This window comes from Mustela nivalis (genome assembly GCF_964662115.1).
Source record: "Mustela nivalis genome assembly, chromosome: X".
In the NCBI taxonomy this organism is placed as follows: Eukaryota; Metazoa; Chordata; class Mammalia; order Carnivora; family Mustelidae; genus Mustela; species Mustela nivalis.
This window is the reverse complement of record NC_139040.1, coordinates 17,890,262-17,911,112: the sequence shown is the minus strand read 5'-3', so window position 1 is coordinate 17,911,112 and position 20,851 is coordinate 17,890,262. Positions and strand designations below refer to the sequence as shown.

Here is a 20,851-nt window from a genome sequence, read left to right as displayed (position 1 = left end):
AATTGCATACAAGAGCTTAGTGCAAACCCCGGTTCATTGTAAACATTCAATAAAAGTTAGATATTATTGGTTGTAATGGTATTATTATGCTCTTTCCTCTAATTCTGATAGAGAGCAAAAATGACTAGAGAAAGCTTCAAGGAAGAGGTTTTTATGGGGCTTGGAGGGTGGGGGGGAGGCTTGGGGTTTTTTTGTGCGGTTTTTTGGTTTGTTTTGTCTGTCAGAATACGAAGATGGATTGAAGGTATGCATGCATCCCCAAAATTACTTCTCTAAGTTTTACACTTTATTTGCATTAATGAAAACCTAATCATAATACAAAGGAGGGGGAAATCGGAACAGCAAAGGCCAGGGAACAGGCTCCTATTGTATCTTTACATTAAAAAATGTATTGTACATGCTGAGAAAAAGCATTGGGTTTATGTAACTGAGGATTAGTCATTTAAATTCTGAGTGCCAAGCCCCACTGTAGGATCAGAAGGGGCTTTCTCAATCATTTCCCCCTCCTCAGCGTTATTTCCAGGAGCTAACAGCTGCAGTCCTTGGCACAAGTAGATTGTAACAAAACTGCCTGTGTGATCACTTAGGAAGTAGATTTATTTCTTAATACCTTTCTCCTGCCCACAAAAGATTTGAAACAGCTACATTTAAAGATAAAATGGGGAGAGCCAAAGCAAGGAACAATAAGATCCTGCTAGCACCAGATGTATAGGAAAATAGTATATATTGTATGAAAGGAAGAGGAAATAGGGTGGTTCTTTGATCATGTGGGAAGGTAGTTGAAAACATGACCCTAAAGTAAAAGGAAACTTTAATGCGGGCGCACGTGTGCACACACACACACACACACATACACACTTACAATCATAGCAGGCGATGTGGGCTCCCTAAATCTCCAAGTGCATAAAACTGATAGTAATCTGAATTGATACTCAACAATAAAAACAGTCTCCTAGGACTTGCATCTTAAAGTGTTTAAAGAGGGGCTCCTGGGTGGCTCAGTCAGTTGGTTAAGTGCCTGTCTTTGGCTCAGGTCATGATCCCAGGGTCCTGGGATGGAGCCCTGCATGGGACTCTGCTTCTCCCTCTCCCTCTGATCCTGGGCACGCTCTCTCTCTCAAGTAAAGAAATAAAATATATTTTTTTAAGATTTTATTTATTTATTTGACAGACGGAGATCACAAGTAGGCAGAGAAACAGGCAGAGAAAGAGGAGGAAGCGGAGAGCCTGATGCAGGGCTCGATCCCAGGACCCCGGGATCATGGCCTGAGCTGAAGACAGAGGCTTCAACCCACAGAGCCACCCAGAAGCCCCTAAATAAAATATTTTTTTAACCCACTGAGCCACCCAGGCGCCCCTAATTTTTTTAAAAATAAAATATTTAAGGAATCATCTTGATTCCTTGAAGAGCTACTATACCACATGGGGAAATTCTAGGAAGCCAGAGCTCCTGTAGGGCAGCAAAAGGACAAGTGCCTCATACCTTTTATGAAATGGTACAGGATCAACATAGACATGAAAGATAAAATAAACCTAATTTTCCTCGCAGGATAACATTTAAAAAAAAATAGTTCAGTAATAAAAAGAAAGGTAAGAACAGCACAGGATGACATCTAACAATCAACGCTACATTATAAAGAAGAAAACGCTGCTGACCCGATGTCATTTTTGTTGGTAACAGATGACAAACCTAATGGATTTAGGGTAGCAAACAACATAATATATTCTGACCTTAGAAAGGCTTTTGATTCTGCTCCTGGCCATGACCTGCTCATTAACTAGCTTGAAAACTATCGTTCAGACCATATACAATTGGCACTGGCGGAAGATATCGACAGACTAGTTTTGATAGTTCAAGAAGAACAAGAGGGGTGAAGCACACCGCATTGGGTTTCTCAAGGAGATGACCTAAGGCTGACACTACTTAATATTTTCATCAATACTTCAGTGGGTAGAAGACAAAATATGCTTGCTAATGACAGGAAAATACAGTAATGAAGAGTTTTAACCCAGAGTTAAGAAGTTACATGATAGATGATGGATGGGAAGCTATTTTCCATCTCCACCTCCAAGAGCCACAGAAAACAGATCTAGAAAAGTGTATGAAAGATGGGTAGAGAAAGAGGAAATAATAGTTCGTTGACAAATGCTACATTTGAGGATAAGACAAAAAGGAGGTCACAGAGAATTAAGGTGGGAGTCCAAATAAATGAAGAGGCTCCCAGAGAAGGAGTTATTTATAGATACACAGTACAGGGAAGCTAGTGGAAAAGGCTGAAAAGTCATTTACAAATATAACTGCAGGTCAGAATCTGATGGTGATATGTGACTAGCAATCTAGATGCCTGTTGGAAAAAAGTACACCAGACCACAAATAGCTCAACATGCCTTAGGAGTGTGTTTAAGGCAACCACTCAGCAAAGACGGTGAAATAATCCGCTCGACTGGATATCATTCATCACGGCAATTTTTCCTCTGAGGGTAAATAGTTAAGGAGCGGAATGTAGATAGAGCCTTGATGGATGCGAGAGCATATAGGATACTCCGAAATCAAGAACATTAAACAAAATGCAGTCTAAGAAGGTAAATGTTTTTAACAAACCAAATCCACGATAGAAGGCCCCAGGTGGTTGCGAAGGAAGAGGGTGGAAATTCTATGGGTCCAGGAATGGATTACATCATTATCAGTCCCTGGGAAGAAGGGAGAGTGAGAGGTAGAGTTGGCTGGAGTAAGAACTCCCCCAAAGCCCTGAAAAGCAAATTGGAATGCTTTGGACAAAAAAAAGAAAAAAAAAATTCCCTTTACAAAAGTCCCAATCTAAGCAGATCACGAAAGTCTAATGACAAGGAGTAAAAAGCGCATGATTGTGTTTAAATGTGATTTGGAAAGCCCTAAAATAAAAAAGGATACAAAAGGTAAAGAGGGAAACATTCTTCAATTAGTTAAGGCAACAAAGGAGGCTGAAGGAAAGAAAGCCCCCAGCCCCTCACATCATCCATTTGAGAGCTCCTGCCTCATGACAACCGGGGGAAACTCGTGAGCAAAGCGAATTCCGGGGGCCCTGCAAAGAACAAAATTAAGGGGTATTAAGAGCACGCAGTCTTTAATTCCCGTCTCATGTCGGTCTTAGCTTTTTGATTTGTTACTGAGGATTATTGGGGCACCTGCGAAGCTTTGAGAAGAGAAATTATAACTTTTCTAATCCGAGAAATATCTTTTAAAATAAACTTATTTTTCAATTTCATAATACGTTAATACCTGCTCATTATTAAAAATACAGAGAGGGCTACAGAAAGCAAAATCTGGTAGTGTTCCTTCACTTCGCCAACCCCAATCCCCTCCACAGAGCTAGAGCTAATTAGTATGTCAGGTTGGGAATACGTCCCTCCAGGTCTTTTTCTGTATATTTGCACGCATGTGAGCATGCACACCCCCACACGCCCACACACTCCTTAAATACACAGACTAGAGACTGGCTCAGGGCAGAACATGGAGTTCGGCCTCATTCCTGGTAGTGGAAAGGTAGTTTCTTATACCCCACAGTGTTGATAGGCCAGCTTACTGAAACATCGCCTTCACTGATAATTAGATTGTTTTCCATCTTTTCTAGCATAAACAGCCCTGTGACGGTGTCTCTATAGACACAAATTTGAACACTTACGGAGTATTTCTACAGAAGAGAAGGCAATATCCTAAAAGCGTAATTTTGGGGGATACACTTTCGAAGTTTTGATAGATGCTGCCACATTGCTATCCAGAATTGCTGTCACAGTTTCCTCTCTTTAGAGTATCTGAGAGTATGTCTTTCCCTACACCATCAAAGACCCCAGATGCTATCTCCTCCGCTCCCCATTTCAGAGGCCAAAAAAAAAAAAAAAAAAAGAAAGAAAGAAAAGCTATGTTTTGTTTTGATTTGCATTTCCCCATTATCATCATCTAGGGACTACTGCCCATTACCCAGTGAGAATGAGCCCCTTTTCATATGCTAATTAGCCATTTATATTTCTTCTGTAAATTGCTTATTCAAAGACTTATTCATTTAGCTATTGGTTTATCTTTTCCTTATTGGTTTACACGAGCTCTTTGTACATTATGGATATTAACCCTTTGTCATAGACAGTATAGCTGTTTTCTTCTAAACTGTCGCTGGTCTTTTTTTTGGTAACAACTTAAAACTAACTTTATCATAGGGGTTTTTGAATGAAGATTACCAATACTTTTAAAAAATGATACAATTAAGTTAAGTCTTATTTTTTATCTTTATTTTTTTTTAAAGATTTATTTATTTTGAGAGAGAGAGAGAGAGAAAGAGAGAGCACATGAGCAGGAGTAGGGGCAGAGGGAGAGGGAAAACCCCGAAGCAGGCCGTCCTATCAAGCGTCGAGCTGAACACTGGGCTTGATCCCAGGACCCTGAGATCATGACCTGAGACAAAATCAAGAATTGGACTGAGCTGGCAAGGCACACTTAAGTTTTATTTTTTTCATCCAATAAAATGTACCCCATTTTACAATCTGTTGTATTCATGCAGTTAATCTTTCTGACAAGTCTATCATTAAAGTCCAGTAAGGCTTTACCTGACCCTGTTTTTTTTTTTTAAGATTTTATTTATTTATTTGACAGACAGATCACAAGTAGGCAGAAAGGCAGGCAGAGAGAGAGGGGGAAGCAGGCTCCCTGCTGAGCAGAGAGCCCGATGTGGGACTCGATCTCAGGACCCTGGGATCATGATCTGAGCTGAAGGGAGAGGCTTTAACCCACTGAGCCACCCAGGCACCCCTACCCGACCCTTTTCTAAAGCACTTAAAGCTAGTTTGCAATTACTTAGAAATCCTAGGCCCTCCAGGCCACTCTTAGGAATCAAGCCGTTAACAGCACTAGGAACCCCTCTACTTTCCTTAAGCCACATATAGACAAGGCAACACTTCGTTGAATTGAGACTCCTAAGCCAACGTGGACTGCTAAATTAACCTCATAATTCAGATCTCAGAAAAAAAGCGCACGGTTAGGGGGCTACAAACTCTTATGTCCCATTCGACCCCACAGTCCATCAACACGTCTAGTGGCAACAGAATCTGTTCTATAAAGAGTGTCAATTTGTGCCCCAGTGTATTAGTTTGCTATAGAACTAGCAAAGCCAAGAGCTCGTGATTAGCTGACAGATTTACAGACTGCATACCCGCTACCCATCACGAAGATTTGAGAGACAAGTATGGCAGTAAACAGGGTTTCTTCGTTCTCAAACACAGAAGATAATATTTGGGAAAACATCAAATTCCCTGGCTCCCTTCCACATTTGCTCTCTTCCCAATGCTTGGGCCCCACGTGAAAAAACAAGAAAACTGGACGTCTGTAAGGCCTTGATTCTCTCCTCCGGGCTCGCTCCCGCCCCCGGTGCACACCATGCGCAGTCACTACACCATCTTGTGGCCATGCCTGTAAAGTGCACGTTCCCGCTGGGAGGCACCTTGCCAACATCCTCTCTGTGGCCTTGCAAAAAGATCCTTCACCATCCTCCTGTCTTCTTGTTTTCTTCCTTCCAGCCCCGAAATTGGAAAGGAAAGGCCAGGCAAGCAGGCTTTACCCTCTGTGTCTCCTTCTCTCTCCACCTGCGTGCTTTGCGTGCGTGCCTGCGTGTGTGCGTGGTGTGCGTGCTTGCGTGCGTGTGTGTCTGTGTATATGCGCGCATGCCCACACGTCCTGCAAAGACCTCCTCCATGCCCCAACTAGCTCCCAGTGTCCTATCAGAAACCCTGGAAGTCAGATAAAAGGACTTCCAGAAAAAATTCTTCCCTAAGTTGCTGTTTCCTTCAATCACAGCTATCACCTACTCCAAATAGCAAGTCGGTGTTTGAGTTTTGAGCAATTTCCCTGTAATACTAAGTCCCTGAGGAACTATTGAAAGGTACAGGCGGCCAGATACACTTTGCTTCATCAGTGAAACCACTCAAGGAAGGGCCTCGTTAAAAACAGCAGCAAGAAATCAATTAAAATCAGCTTAGACACTGCGAAAGGAAATGACTTCGTCAGGTTAGTAAAATGACATCTCTCCGAGGGAAGTGACATTGTGACATATTTAAAGGAGTACCGATGTTTGGATCAAAGTCCACGGGGGCTGAGTCAGTCAAAAGGGTAACTCTGACACGCACCAGCAGGGTTGACAGAGACAGGCTATGGTTTTCTGCGCTGAGGGAGTCAGGAGCATTTGATAGCCTATAGGATGCAAAGACTGAGGGTGAAATCAAGGCTACTGTGTTGGCTTTATAATGAGTCCACTTGACTACATTTTCCAGTATTCCCTTACTCACATATTTTGGGTAGAGTGGTTCATGAGAGATTGGCGTGGGAGATCCGGAGGGCAGAAAGGAAGCAGAAACCATGACGTGGTTCACGTGTCTTGTTTCTTATTTCCTGGCTCCCCTCGTTGGTGTGAGGGTATGGCTGGGCCTGCAATGGCTTCATGTTCCTTATGTCCTTCTTCAGCTTCTTCAAGTTCTGGACCAGATATGTGTATGTTTAGCTCTGTGACAAAGTGTCTTGGCCTCTACAGGACACTTGTGACATCAAGGTCAAGGTGACAGGTACTGATATGGGTTTCAGTTCATCCTCATGGGGTCTACAGGGTTCTTGTCCACACCCCTTTCAAATTCATCCCTTCCCAGCTGCTCCCCTGGTGGACTTCATGGTTTAGCATCAGGCACAAAGACAGCTACCTTCCAGAAACAGCTTAACCAGCACTCGTAATTGTGTAATGTCAGATCCTTGAAACAAATCTCCTTGTGGATAGATAATATGTCCTTATAGGTCTGCTTCTCTGATTAAACCCTTGACTGATACAGCCACAAACAGAAGGGCCACACCAAGGAAAACCTATGACACCACAAACTGCTCTTGGACTTTAGTGAGGTTTTTCCAAAAATATAATTCAATGAAGAAAATCCCAATAAATTTCCTCACAGGAAAAATTTAATCCAAACGTGCAGGTCTTGAGTGTCCATCATGAGCAAGTCTAGAACAGAAGAGAGAGAATGTCTTAAAGCCTGCTTTTCCCTAAAGAATATATTAAAGTTCAGTAAGGGAGATAAAGTTCAATTAAAAATAAAATTCAAGACAATCTGTGATAAGCTCTGCAAGAGAGGTTCAAAGTGTTATCAGAGTATCTTCCCCAACAGGGGTCCAATATCAAACTTTGTACAGAAATGACCACAAGCATCCTAGTTTATCACCTCTGTGGTTATGTCTACTGCTTTCAAGTTTTTCAAAGTGTGTATAAATCAGATAAAACAACACCTTAACTAGTCACACACAAGGCTATTTATTGTTGGAACAGTGCTCTAAGAAGGGTTGCCAGGTTGGGAGGCTACCCAAGGCGAGGGGCCAGTCCACTCTGTCACGTGCATTGGGGCCTGGTAAGTGGGCTGAGTCAAGGCCCTCCCAGCTATAAGCGTGTGTCCTCTAATCCCAAAGGCTACACTGATGTGAGACCCCTGCTGGTCCAGGGCTACCTGTAGAGGAAAATCCAAGATAGAGAGCGTTGGGTGATTCTTTCCATGACAAGTGGCCCTTTGTGACAAAAGCCTTTGCAGTAGAACTCATTTCAATATCATCAGTCAGTCATTCATTCAACAAATATTTATTGAATAACTCATGTGCGCTTCCTCTCTCTCCACACCCTGCCACTTCTGACCCTTCACAGGGAAATGTCACCTCTCTGAGTAACCCTTGTTGTTGATCCTAAATACTTCCTGTTCATCACTTTCCTCTATACGTTTCCTTCATGGCACTCAGCGCAGTTTGGCCTTCTCATGTGACTGGTAAGATACTCCGATTCATATTAGTTTCCAGTAAGTAGACCTGAAGTTCCACAAAAGCAGCTCTCCTATCTCTTTTATTCCTATCTGCTATCCACCATGAGCACAGACAGACCCTGACAGTTAGTAGGTTGGGTACTTGGTAAATATTTGCCAAACAAATGACAACCAAGATGCTGAAATAAAGATGAGAGGCAGAGGCCACATCCTCGCTTTCCTGGAGCTCACAGTAAGCCGGTGAGGTAAACAGGCAACCCAAGAAAGGGGCTATGGCAATGACCTCAGGCAGCCTAACTCACCACCTCCCGAAGATACACCTCCCCGCTATATCAAGTTTTGGGAAATGCATATAAAATCAAAGAAGACAAGATCGTAAGCAATCACCTGGAGGGCTATTTACTGTTCTGGGCTGAGCACTGGGTTGGGGGTGGACACAGGGGCTGAGGTAAGCACTGAAGAGAGGTAACTAAATCTAGTTAAGAGAGGGCCAGGGAAGACTCATTGGAAGTGGTGACATTGAGTCAGAGTCTGAAGGAAGAACAGAGCTTCCATTGGCTAAGAGGAGCACTTATGGGCATGTGTTGTTGTGTGGCAAGCACACAGTGCTAACAGAGAAGGTAAGAGTGAGGGGGATAAGCAGCAGAAGCATTTAAGGCAAAGGGGAGAGCATGTGCAAATGCCCAGGGGTGAAAGGAGAGCCATGGGGAGGACTCAGATCACTCCTGCTGGCTGGTGCAGGGGGTGTGCTGAAAGATGCCCCAGGCATATCGACATAAAAGGTCATGAATGCCAGACACAAGACTTTGGAATGACACTTGAAGACCTTTACTGAGTGCACTTTATTTACAAAGATACCTTTCGTTGGTTACATACCAGAGGTTACAATGAAATGCATGAAAGCATGCTAACATGTAGTGCTACTAGTGAAGCTAGCTATAGCTTTCAGATATAAAACTGGAACATATGGACTGACAATGGAATAGATTTGTAGAAATCATGATCGTTCCGGAAAATGCAGAGCATTTGGCTGATATGTGGTTTTTCTGTCCAGTATTCAACACACAAGGAATTCTGAGTACCAAGCAGCGTATGTCACGTGTTTGCTACATAGTGATTCCTAGCATTGTTGAGAATAAATAGACATTGTTCTTATCTATTAAAGCAAAGGACATCTGCCAACTTTAGACAGATATTACTATGTCCAGTGAAATGCCCCGTATGTGTCTAATCCAGCACTGGACCCCATGAGGAGAGAGTAGAAGAACAGTGTAAAGCAAAAAAATTTTAAAAATCTAGTTTCTGTAAGAATGGAAATATTTCCTTTTAGGATCGTGAGTCCAATTGCTGAGTAACTTATCAGAATACAGTGGATGGTCTTAATCTCACAAAACAAACTGAGGGTTGCTGGGGGAGGGGGGTAGGGAGAGGGTGGTGGGGTTATGGACATTGGGGAGGGTATGTGCTATGGTGAGTGCTATGAAGTGTGTAAGCCTGATGATTCACAGACCTATACCTCTGGGGTAAATAATACATTGTATGTTAATAAAAATAATTAATAATTAAAAAGGCTATAAAATTGATGGTGATAATGACTGTACAACTCTGAAACTACATTAAAAAACATGTGGGACACATGGCTGGCTCAGTTGGTAGAGCATGTGACTCTTGATCTCAGGGTTGTGAATTCAAGCCCCACATTGGACATGGAGCCTACTTTTAAAAAAATTGCGTAAATAGGTAAATTACGTGGTATGTGAATTATAGCTCAATAAAGCTGTATTTTAAAAGACTGGAAAAAAATACAGTGGATGGGACAGGGGAAGAATGTAAAACAGTACCAAGAAAAACGGTGCCCATGTTTCATAAAAATTTAAAAAGTAATAATCAGTTGCTTCAGTGCCAGAAATGTTTACCTGTATTAATCCAAACAAAGCACAAAGCACCAGAACTCTGTTGTAAAATGCTTGGCGTGTTTTAACTCATTGAATCATTAGCACAAATCTATGGAGTAAGTACCATTATAATTGCAATTTTAGAAATGGGGAGAGCTAGGCTCGGAAAGATGAAGGCATTGACCCTAGGTCACATGGCTAATAAAGGGTTAAGCCAGGATCATGAACCCAGAGAGTTTGATTATTATAGTAGGAACCCCAGAAAAGATTCTGCTTTAGGTTGAAGGCCAATTGGCAATAGAACAGAGCACAATAGAAAAGGAAAGGGGGTGTTCTCAAAGTTTCTTATGAAAACATTAGGGTCTTGCTGGCTACATCAGACCCAGACAGACCTGAGATGAAATCTCAGCTCTGCCACAAATTACCTGTGTGACTTTTCGGAAGATACTTGCTGTCTCTGGGCCTCGAGGTAAACCTGTAAAATTGGAGAACGAAGAGTGGAAGTGTGATTTGGGTTTGCCCTGGTGGTGTTAGAGCTGGAACAAGTTTTTAAAAATGCTTTCAAAGGGTGCCTGGGTGCCTCAGTGGGTTAAAGCCTCTGCCTTTGACTCAGGTCATGACCCCAGGGTCCTGGGATGGAGCCCCACACAGGGCTCTCTGCTCAGCAGGGAGCCTGCTTCCCCCCCTCTCTCTCTGCCTGCCTCTCTGCCCACTTGTGATCTCTGTCTGTCAAATAAATAAAATCTTTTAAAAATGCTTTTAGATGGGGCATCTGGGTGGCTCAGTGGGTTAAGCCTCTGCTTTTGGCTCGGGTCATGATCCCAGGGTCCTGGGATCGAGCTCCACATCGGGCTTTCTGCTCAGCGGGGAGCCTGCTTCCTCCTCTCTCTCTCTGTCTGCCTCTCTGCCTGCTTGTGGTCTCTCTCTCTCTCTCTGTCAAATAAATAAATAAAATCTTTAAAAAAAATGCTTTCAGATGATTTCAAAAGATGTTATGCTCTTCCACATGCATCTTACCCACTGAGTATGGAAACCACACATTCTCTTTAATTTATACTAGTATGTGTAGATGCTGTACGGTGATTGTCTTTGATAAGAAAGGCAGTCTATGAAATAGAGAGGGACCAATGCAGACAGGAAGCCAAAACCATTTTGTTGGACATTGAAAATATTTTCTAATGCCCCAGAATGGAACTGGGAATTATGCCTGTGGAAATCAAAGCACAGAGCTCATGGTCAAAAGACCTGAGACCAAGGGCCAAGTTTGGCTGCTTTCATTTGTGAGATCTAGAAGAATATTTATGGATCTAGTAATACTGAGTTCAAGGGTGAGGAGATCTCAGGCTACCTCTCCAGGGGCAAAGGTTCCAGGCTGTGGACTGGGTGTCTGTGGGTCCAGGGACAAGTGCTGAGCAGACTGCAGTCTGAAGAACCCAAAGGAAGCCAGTTGCTTTATGAGTATTGCTAACAGGAAAAGAAACAGTGGTTAATTAAGTTTCAGAGAAGCCAGAAATGGCTTCCTAGCTTGTCTGTATCAGGAGCTCAAGGTCCTTGATCCCCAGCTACTGGTCTGGAGGAAGCTTCGGCTAGGGGAATTGTGTGGCCAGGAAGCGACTTCTCTGAACCTCAGTTTGCTTCTCTGTATAACGGGAAACTAATAAAACGCACTTGTCTGTGTTTTTGGAAAAATGAGATGAAGCCTCTTTGATGGACGATGTCTGGGGATTGCTTCAGACTATTCCAGCTTGTAGGGCAAGTGAGTGAGGGCATGGATGAAGCGCGATTGATCAGGAGTTGATGACTGCTGTAGCTGAGTGAGAGGGAAATGGGGCGTCGTGATGCTGTGCTCTCTATTTTTGTAGAGGTTTGGATCTTCCCATAATAAAAGGTTTTAAATAATGAATAAAGCAGAGAGATTGAGCCCTGGAGTTCCAACAAGGTTTGATTTGGGCTCCTGCTTCTAAGTATTGAGCATGTGAATTAAGCTCTCCTGAGCCTCAGCCTACTCCTCCATAAAATGTGGGAAGTAATTATTCCTGCCTCACAGGGAAGCAATGAAGATTAAGCGTGGTTGAGCATGTAAATGGCTTAGTACAGCATCTGAGATAGAATGCAGTTCTGAAGGCATTAGCTACTAGTTCTGTCATTGTTGTTGTTTTTGGTGTTACTGTTATTTTACTCTATGAAGGACCAAGAGGAGCTGTAGGCATGAAGTAGGTGTTTAATAAATGCTGTGGCTCCTCATGGTTATCCTCAACCTCACTAGGAGTTGAACTCTTCCCACCTGGTCGGAATACGCCAATAAGCTGCATTCCTGGTCTGGTGAAGAGATCGGCAGATGTGGGCTTTGAGGTCTCTGGGCTGAATAAGAACTGTTTTCCCTTAGTGGAGTGGAGCTGGTATATAAAAGTTAAGAAATTTTCACCCAAGAGCAGGACCAGCTAAGTAGCCTCAAGTTGAGCTGTCAGATCCTGCCTCTGCAGAGCCTCCGGGAGCAGGAGGCAGTGGGAGGTTAAAGACAGCTGGAGACAGGCAGCTCTACCAGGGGTTTCATTCATTCAGGGGCTTAGAGCAGGCTCTCGGTCCTGGGAAAAGGACTCAGTTGTGAATAATCTTCTTTTCTTAAATTTTTAAAAGTCATCTCTATGCCCAACGTGGGGCTCGATCTCACGACCCCGAGATCAAGTCACATGCTCCCCCCGACTGAGCCAGCCAGGTGCCCTGGAAATCATTCTCTTGATAACGGCCTTCTCTGACCTCCCTTCCTGGTTTCCTGCTACACTGGGCCTAACTCACAGTGAAGTGCTCAGTGGAGGTTAGTCAGCTGAACGGGCTCTAGGACAGGAATCAAGTTGCCGGAAACTGGACATTGGGTCAGCAAAGCTGAAGCTAGTTAAACAAATGCCTCCAGACTCAGGATGGGCTTACTTCCAGAGCCTAGGGCCGGCCTGGCCACAACGTGGGGCACGGTGGCCCAAAGTAGGGCAATCAAGTAGGCAATGAGAGAGCAGAGCTTCCAGCGTGACCCAAATGACCCATTTGCCTTTATGCCTCACAGAGGCTCCACTGGTTTGAACTGGTGACTATCTGGGGTCGGCTTCCTCTGTTCTGTACAGACACATTCAGGGTGGAAACTCTCACCTGCTCAACTTGCTTGCTCTAATTGGTTGCTTTTGACCCTAGGCTTATTAGAGTTCATTAAAACTCTATTAAGATGGCAATTGGCCGACTTAAGATTTTATATATAGCTTTTTTAGAGTGAATGATACTTCAAAAACTCCTATTCAAATTCATTTTGGAAGGCTCCTGCCTGAGACAAGGAGTAGAGAACTAAAGGACGTTAGCCTGAAGCAAAGGTTCAAATTCAAGTAAGGTGGCATTCAACCCCTGAGCCTTGTGAATCTCGCTCGGAAGAGTGGAGGTCAGATTATGGAGAGCTTTGTGCATTTAGCCAAGGAGTGTGGACTCGATCGGCAGATAGTGGAGAGTTGCCCGTGCTTTCTGAGAAGGGCAGTACAGTGATTTAGGACAGTAGGTCCCCCATTTACTTAACCGTGTTCGAATCCCATTTGAATCATCTTCGAATCTCACCAAAAGGCAGAATCCCTTGCTTTATACCCTGAGATTCTGATTCAGAAACTTGGCAGTGGGGCCAGGAAATCTGCATCTTTAAGAAAACACATCACAAACACCTTGTGAGACTACAAGTCCATGGATGGCATTTTGAGATGCAGTGGCATTTTGAGAGCGTGGCGTTCAAGAAAGAGGCTCAGGACAGAACAGTATGGACACCTGACCTTGAGTGGGACTGGTGGAAATCAAAACAATGATCTCCTGCCAAGTTCCTGGGGGTTTGAGGGAAAGTGTGTTTTCAACTACAAGTGGGCTCTGGGGAGCCTTGGGAAACCCCTGATGCCTGTTAGAGGTCAAGATCACTCTTGATCCATCCTATTCATTTTGACTAGTCAGTGCTGAAGCTCTTTTCTTAAACTTCCTTCCTACCTGTTCTGCCTCTTTGATCAAATGCACGGAGTCTTTAACCATATAATTCCAAGGACCTTAATGGGTACTTGATCCTGCTCGAACTGTTTTCAGGGGCAGAAGGCCTTTCTGGGGCCTTTGGGGGGGGGGTAAAAAAGGACGCTCTTGTGTTAGAATTAAGCCACAAAAAGGTTGGTTAGGGTTGGCTCCAGCTGGCTGGTTGGGCCCCATCAAGTTATGGCATAGCCCTCTCTTTGAAGACTTGACCGCTCCTCTCTTGAGTCACGTGAAATCCAGGAGAGCATTTTCAAGTCACAAAGACTGTTAAAGTTTTCTTAGGTCCAGTTAAAGCATCATTAAATCCTACCCAGATTAGTGAAGTCACAAGATTTCACCAGGCATAATGAAAATAGAATTTATAAAACTTAATGAGAATTGATGAGGATTATTGAACCTTGTCCTGCCCTTAAGGCAACAAGATCAAAATTTAGAAATTCAAATGGGAAGAGAAGCAAAATATTCTTTTGTTTTTCTTTTTTTAAAGCCAGGCGAGCTACCTGAAGTTGCAAGACTTGCGTGGGTCCTTCGTGACTGCTAATCTTCTAGACTAGTATGAGCGAACTTTTAATGTGCTCCTCACCCTCCTCCTCCTCCTCCCAGGTGGCATACATGCATTTTAATAAGAGTCTTCTAAACAGGCTGCTTCCGCCCAGTGTAGCAACTTGGAGTGTGGGAATTCCAGGTGCCAGCCCAGACCCGTGAGACAGGCAGCTAGACTTTTGGGGCCCTCTCATGTGTCATGCAAACAGGCCCACGCACCGGCAATGTGGCGTGGGACAGGTGGGAGGAAGAAGAAGGGGGCTGGTGAGTGAGTCATCCTTGCTGAAGTGCAATAAAGTAGGTCTCAAATCAGCCAGGGACGTCAGATAATGCATTTTCGTTGCTGGAGAGAGTTATCAGTGACTCACTTGGCATTTTGTGGATTAGATCTTTCAGAATACTTCTGTCAGTGGCTGCATTCAAAATTCAAAAGCAAACCTCAGGATAGGTCTTAATATATTTCATGATGTGACAATTGTTATATGTATAGATATATATAATCGTTTCAGGAAAGTTTTGAAAAATGAGTCACAATGAGACATCACACCACTTCTTGCTTAGTTTCTTGTCAATATTTTTAATTCTTGATCTCAGAATCAGTGTTGAGCTATTAAAGACATGTGCATTCTCAGACACCTAGCTCTTTATCCTAATGGCAATGACCGTGATCACGATAATACTATCCAACACATGTAAGTCTTATTCTGTGTAAGTCTTATTCTGTGTCAAGTTCTTTACAGGTATGACTTCATTGAATGCTGACAACGGCCCTCTGAAGGGGGAGCTGTTATTTCCTTCACTTACGGGGTGGGGGACGGGAACTGAGGCACAGAGAGGTTTGTGACTTCCCCCAAGGTCACAAAGCTGGTAAGTGGTGGGGCTGGGATACAGACCCAGCCAGTGTGAAGCCAGGTTGGGGGCCTCGGGTTAACCATCCACTCTATACTAGTTGTGGGGGGCAAACCGTGATACACTGCTGAGCTTTCCCCCAAAAAGGGAAATTGAATAATGGAACGACATAGTTTCGTTTTTGTTATCAATATTATGTGTATGTTGGAGACACACACACACACACACACACACACACACACAGGTGGGGAGACAGGGGGAGATGAGATTTGAATGGGAGTAAGACAAGGAGGTCTGGAAGAAATCACATGATTACACCCGTTACTTGGAGGGAGGGAGATTTGTGTAGGTAATTTCACTTTTTCCTTCACATACCTCTATTGTTTTAGATGGAACACACACAGAGAGGAACTAATTAAGCTTTTCACTTAATGTCACTCTCTGACACAGCCCTTGCTTTAGATTCCCATAATCCTGAGAGAAAAGATCAGGGTCTTCGCTGCTCTCACCCTTAAAGCCGTGACTTTCATGTAGTAAATATTCAGTAAATGCTGTTTGTGGTGTTTTATTATTGGGCAGCGTGTCATTCGTATCACACCCCTCTGTCCTCTCCGACTCTGGGCTCATTATAAAATCTGCCAGGACTTCACTATTTAGGACACTTGGACTGGTCTGTGGCTCAGGGTTGCACGATTTTTTCTCTCAAGGGCAAGGAAAGAAGTATTTCAGGCTCTTAAGGTCATAAGATCGGTGTCGCAATTTCTGCCTCCATCGTGTGACAGCAGCCGGAGGAAATATGTAAAGAAACGGGCATGACTGAGTTCCAATAAAATTTGATTTACGAAAGCAGGTGGAGGGCGGCCTTTGGCCCCAGGTTCGGAGTGTTCGGATTCTGGCTCTAGCTGGTCAGAACAGGGTCACTGACCCCGAGAAACAGTTGATTTACTTTGTTCTCAGGATAGTTTTCTCCTGCAGTTCGGAGGGCTTTGCACATATGCAAAGGTCTGATGAATGGATTAGAAATCTATTTTGGAATTTTTCAGGTGTCGATGTAATTGTTTTGATGTTTGAAACTGTCAGGTTGCCTCGTCCTTGCCATGTGCGAGATTAGGATGGCCTTATTCCACAATCCCATGGGGTTCCCCTTGGAGCCGGCATCCACTGTGTCTTGTTATAATTTGTACAAAACTTTGTTTGCTTAGTTGAATCCTAGCGAGGATGAGAGAGAAGGAAGTCTTCCTTAGGCAGGATGGGAGAGCTGTGGGTCCCGCACACCTCCCCCCCGCCCCCGGACTACTCTGTTGCTTTTGTGTTTCCCAGGAGTAGGGAGACGAGGCTTCCTCGGACCCTCCACTCCCTGAATGAGTGCCCCCAAAGATCGCTCCATTCTACCTTGGTTGTAACTCCTACTGAGAATCCTAAGTCCTTAGGAGCTGGGCCAACTCGTCTTTTCTTCATCATGGCTCGTCTCTGGGCAACCAGAGACCATTTCCTAAGAGTCCATTTCCTAAGAAGCCAATAGTGATCTGGGGCTCCTATCCTTTCCCTCCTTCTGTGTGAGTGCCCTTGGAGAGCAGGTTGCCCAGAGAGGAGCCAAAAGGGAAACAACTTTTATTTCCTAACTATTTCACGTTCTTAGTCTGTTCACAGTTCCTCCCAAGTAACTTATAAAATCAAGACCATTGGCCACCCAATTCTTGCTCAATAAATGGTTGATGGGCAACATTTTCTAAGTATGAATAGTCTGCAAAGTAATAATGAAACCCTCCAGATTGGTGGCTTTTTTCCCTCTTATCCATGCAACCAGTATCTAAATTCCTTTTGGTAAAGGGCAAAGGCAAATCCCCCCAACGATAGTCCTAACCATAAGTTTGTTTGGCAAACTGGGTACCTCACACAGAACTGGATCATGGCATGTTTGACTTTAAGAGCCAATATTTAAATTCTTACCTTTAATCTCTATCCTGTGGACAGAGGGGATAGAGAAGAAACAAAGAGCCCCAATTTTCCTTCCCGCATGCTTTTAGGCAAGCGAGTATCTATTTCAATAACAGTTAAATTAAAACTCACACACATTTCATTTGCATAGAGTAATGGACTGAATGTTCAGGTTCCCCACCCCCCCACATCCATATGTTGAAACCTTAACCCCAATGTGACGGCGTCTAAAGGTAGGGCCTTTGGGAGGTAATTAGGTCAGGAGAGTAGAGCCCTCAGGGATTGGCTCAGTGTCCTTATAAGAAGAGCAATCCTGTCTCTCCTTGACAATCTTGTCTTACCCAAAAGGGGAGACAGTGTGCGCCCCTGGAAGGAAGCCCCCAAAGCGAAGGCTGTTTCAACGCGGTGGATTAGATCGGATCATCTACTTCCACACCTGGTGGCCAGGAGTTCAAAATGAAACTCCTTGGGAGAAGAGAATTCTCTCTGCGGTATCATGATACCTAGCGGCTGCAACACTTGAAATCACGAAATGACTCCGAGTCCGTAATTTAAACTTTATTTCATATCTATTGTTAAATTACACAAAATCAGTGAATGGTTTGTAAAGCTACACCATTGGACGGATGTTTACAGTTGAAATCACGGGATTTATAGGATGATGACCAAAACATGTATTTATAACATCCCTTATATACAATAATCAGTATAGACAGAGAAAATGCACATAATCTCTGCCAGCCATGCACACCACAATAACACAAAAGGGTTTTTTTTGTTTTTTTGTTTTTTTGTTTTTTTCTGTAACAGGCTTTTCCACTGGCTTGGGCTCCATCCTGCTTTCTAAAGGTACTTATCTGTTTTAAGAGCAAATGTTGTCAATTAAAACTAAACAAAACTGAAATACCACAGTGATCTACAGGATCTTTATTTTAAAAACACAATGTACACAAAATAGTTTCACTCTAAAACACGTTGACTTCAAGGTGTGTTTGAGTTTTTAAGAAAAATTCCTTTCAGGTCTTCAGTTCTCAGATTTCCCAGGACTGCAACACTGTCAGACAAAACAAACTTCAGATATAGTGATACAAGCTCAGCGTCAAGAAAACTTATTTTTAAACCCAAATACTCAGCTTCTCGTCCGGCTTGTGGCCGTAAGTATTACGGATGAGACTAGATCATGCAAATAAGCAGCGGATTGTACAAGATGTGACTTTATCGTCACACTCTTAAGCGTGTAGCTCCTGAAAACATCAATGCTATTTCCAGTTGTCTTGTTTGATCGACAGCCAGGGGGTTAGTGTAGGTCCCTACAAAGTAGAGCAAAACCCGTAAAATGGACACTGCCCAGAATCACGGTGCTTGCTAGCACAGTGGATGACTTGCTTCTTCTCGTCCTGCTCAATTCATAACTGATCACCTACAAGTATTGTGCAGAGACTTAATATGAAATCACTTTCCTCAATGCATATGCCCCTGAGACACCCTCACCACAGAACACTCTTTCTCTTTGTTCTTTCTTTAAAAAAAAAAAAACCGGGTGGAGGGTTAACCCAGAGTATTGAGATACAGCTTTTGGTGTTACTAAATCACTGGCTATCTTAATGCTTATTCTACTGTTTCCCCCCCCCCCATCTTGTAATTGTCTATGGTCTGTCAACACAAAAAGAACAAATGGGCTAAAAGCTGCCAGCCCAACAGGAAATGGCACAATAAGAAGGTACAAAAAGTCAATAACAATTCATTCACATTCAAGTTCAATTCTATCTGATCAAGAATAACTTCAGCAATATTTTTAGACACGTTATCCTGCTCAAGAGTTTCTTGATAAGGACCTCACTACACAAACATTGATAAGACAATTCTATAGAAAGAAAGTCCTGACTTGAATCCAGGATTCTGTATCACAAGAAACTCAGCAACACACCATTTAGATGATGAAGAAAGATTCTATAAATGGGTTATTTTGGAATGAGCACAACTCCGAGAAGCCTTCAAATGAATGAGAAGCAGCGCCAAAAAGATTCCAGAATTGTTGAAATTACAGTGCCCAGAAAAGTGTTTTTGTTTACTATGAGATACACCCTGTTTAAAACCTTTAAATGGTAGAAGGTAGAAAAAGTTGAAAATTCTAAACATCTCTTAAATAACAAGATACGAATCCTGTTTACTTGAAAAGCCAATATTTCTTACATAAAATTGCCCATATTTGGGAGAGAAAAATCTTCATTTCTATAGTTTGGTAAGATTTACCATCAGTTCTTATGCCATTTAGATAGATTCCTGGTTAAAATCAGAAGAAAATAAAAGGTTTTGTGGTTAATTTTAGTTTTTTTTTTTTAGTGTCTATATTCGTGCTTACCCCTGGGAACAAATGTTTGCTTCCAAGAGCAAGTTTGAACAGTGTACCATGAATAATTTGAGTCTGTTTCTTAGCCAGAAGTCGAATGGCCACATTTTATGTTTTCATTTTGTCTCTATAGCTAATTTAAGCATTTCTTAAAATATTGAAACAGTAATTTCTGGCGAGTCTGGTTTGGCTTTTGGATTTTATAAATACTCCAACAAACCAAAAAGAGACAATTTAATTACATACTGAAAGTTGTTTTACCCACGCACAGTATAACATTTAATTGAAAGGCAACTGTAAAGGCAACATCTTAACTTTCCCTCTTTTTTTTTTTAACCCTCCAAACTTAAGGAAGCAAGATGTGTTTGGAAACTCTCATGTTTTAAGATTTGCCATATCTCTACTGGCGCTTTGGGGCAAGTGCGCAAAGGCCTCTGGGAGCCACTTAACGCCATTTCTCTACGCTGCCTATGTAGTCATTGGTGCCATTGCTGGCGCTGCCATCGCTCTGCTCTTGACCTGGGTTCTGCTTTCGGCTTTCACGGTTCTCCTTCTGGCTCGAATTCTGGGTCAGATTCTGAATCAGATTCTGAGTCACGTTCTGGTTGGCATTCAGATTTAGGTTCTGACTCGGATTCTGACTCGGATTCTGGCTCTGGCCCTGGCTCTGGAAGTGCGTCTGAAGGAACCTCCCCTTCAGAAATTTGCGTTGTTCCTGACGCTTCTGCCTAGCTTCCTGATGTTCCTTCTGCCTCATAAACTGATACCTTTGCAAAAAGAGGTCTTTTGCATAGCTGTACAATTCCATATCCAGAAAATTCAGTCCCTCGATCCGCTTTTGGATTTCCTCATTGATCTCTACACTAGAGGCCCTAGTGGTATTATATTGGGTAAATGGCGAAATAAAGTTCATGTTGAAGGTTTTCTCAAACAGGTACTGGGTCTTCCGCTGAAACTCCGTGAGGCCGAAGAATGCCATGTGCTTCAGATTCGATTTGGCACTTTCCAGGAGGACCTTGTTTCTTTGCTTTTCAGGCATGACGGAGAGGTTGTAGCAGCCGACCAGGGTCAGGTCAGAGAGCATGCGCACCTGGCGGTTGTTGGCTAGGTTATAGGGACAGTCCATGAACTCTTTTAGAGGGCAGCCAGACCAGTCATCACCTGTATAGCAGCTGGGCAGCTCTTCAGAGGTTGGGGGCCTTCCATCACAGACGTGCAGAGATGCTTTCCATGTTGCCCCTCTCTGGACGTGCCTCCACTCACTCAAGTACCGGGACACTGGGTCTCGGAGGATGGTGATGTAGTGGAAGTTCCTATGGGCAAAGCACAAAGACCAGCACTCAGTGCCGTGGGTGACATAAGTGGAGTCAGCAAGGTGCATGGCATCTGCGATGTTCTCTGATCAGTAAGGAGGGCAAAAGGGGAATGA

General features: G+C 43.3%; 1 protein-coding gene across 7 annotated transcripts in view; it reads right to left on the bottom strand.

The window, feature by feature from the left end:
- Nucleotides 1–17,615: 17,615 nt before the first annotated feature.
- The window catches only part of HS6ST2 (heparan sulfate 6-O-sulfotransferase 2), a 278,343-nt gene continuing 275,107 nt past the window's right edge, over nucleotides 17,616–20,851 (bottom strand). For all 7 annotated transcript variants that reach the window (XM_082716727.1, XM_082716728.1, XM_082716729.1 and 4 more), the window contains one exon: nucleotides 17,616–20,735. In XM_082716727.1, the coding sequence (XP_082572853.1) occupies nucleotides 19,868–20,735 (868 nt within the window). In that variant the 3' untranslated portion in view covers nucleotides 17,616–19,867. The remainder of the gene's footprint in view (nucleotides 20,736–20,851) is intronic.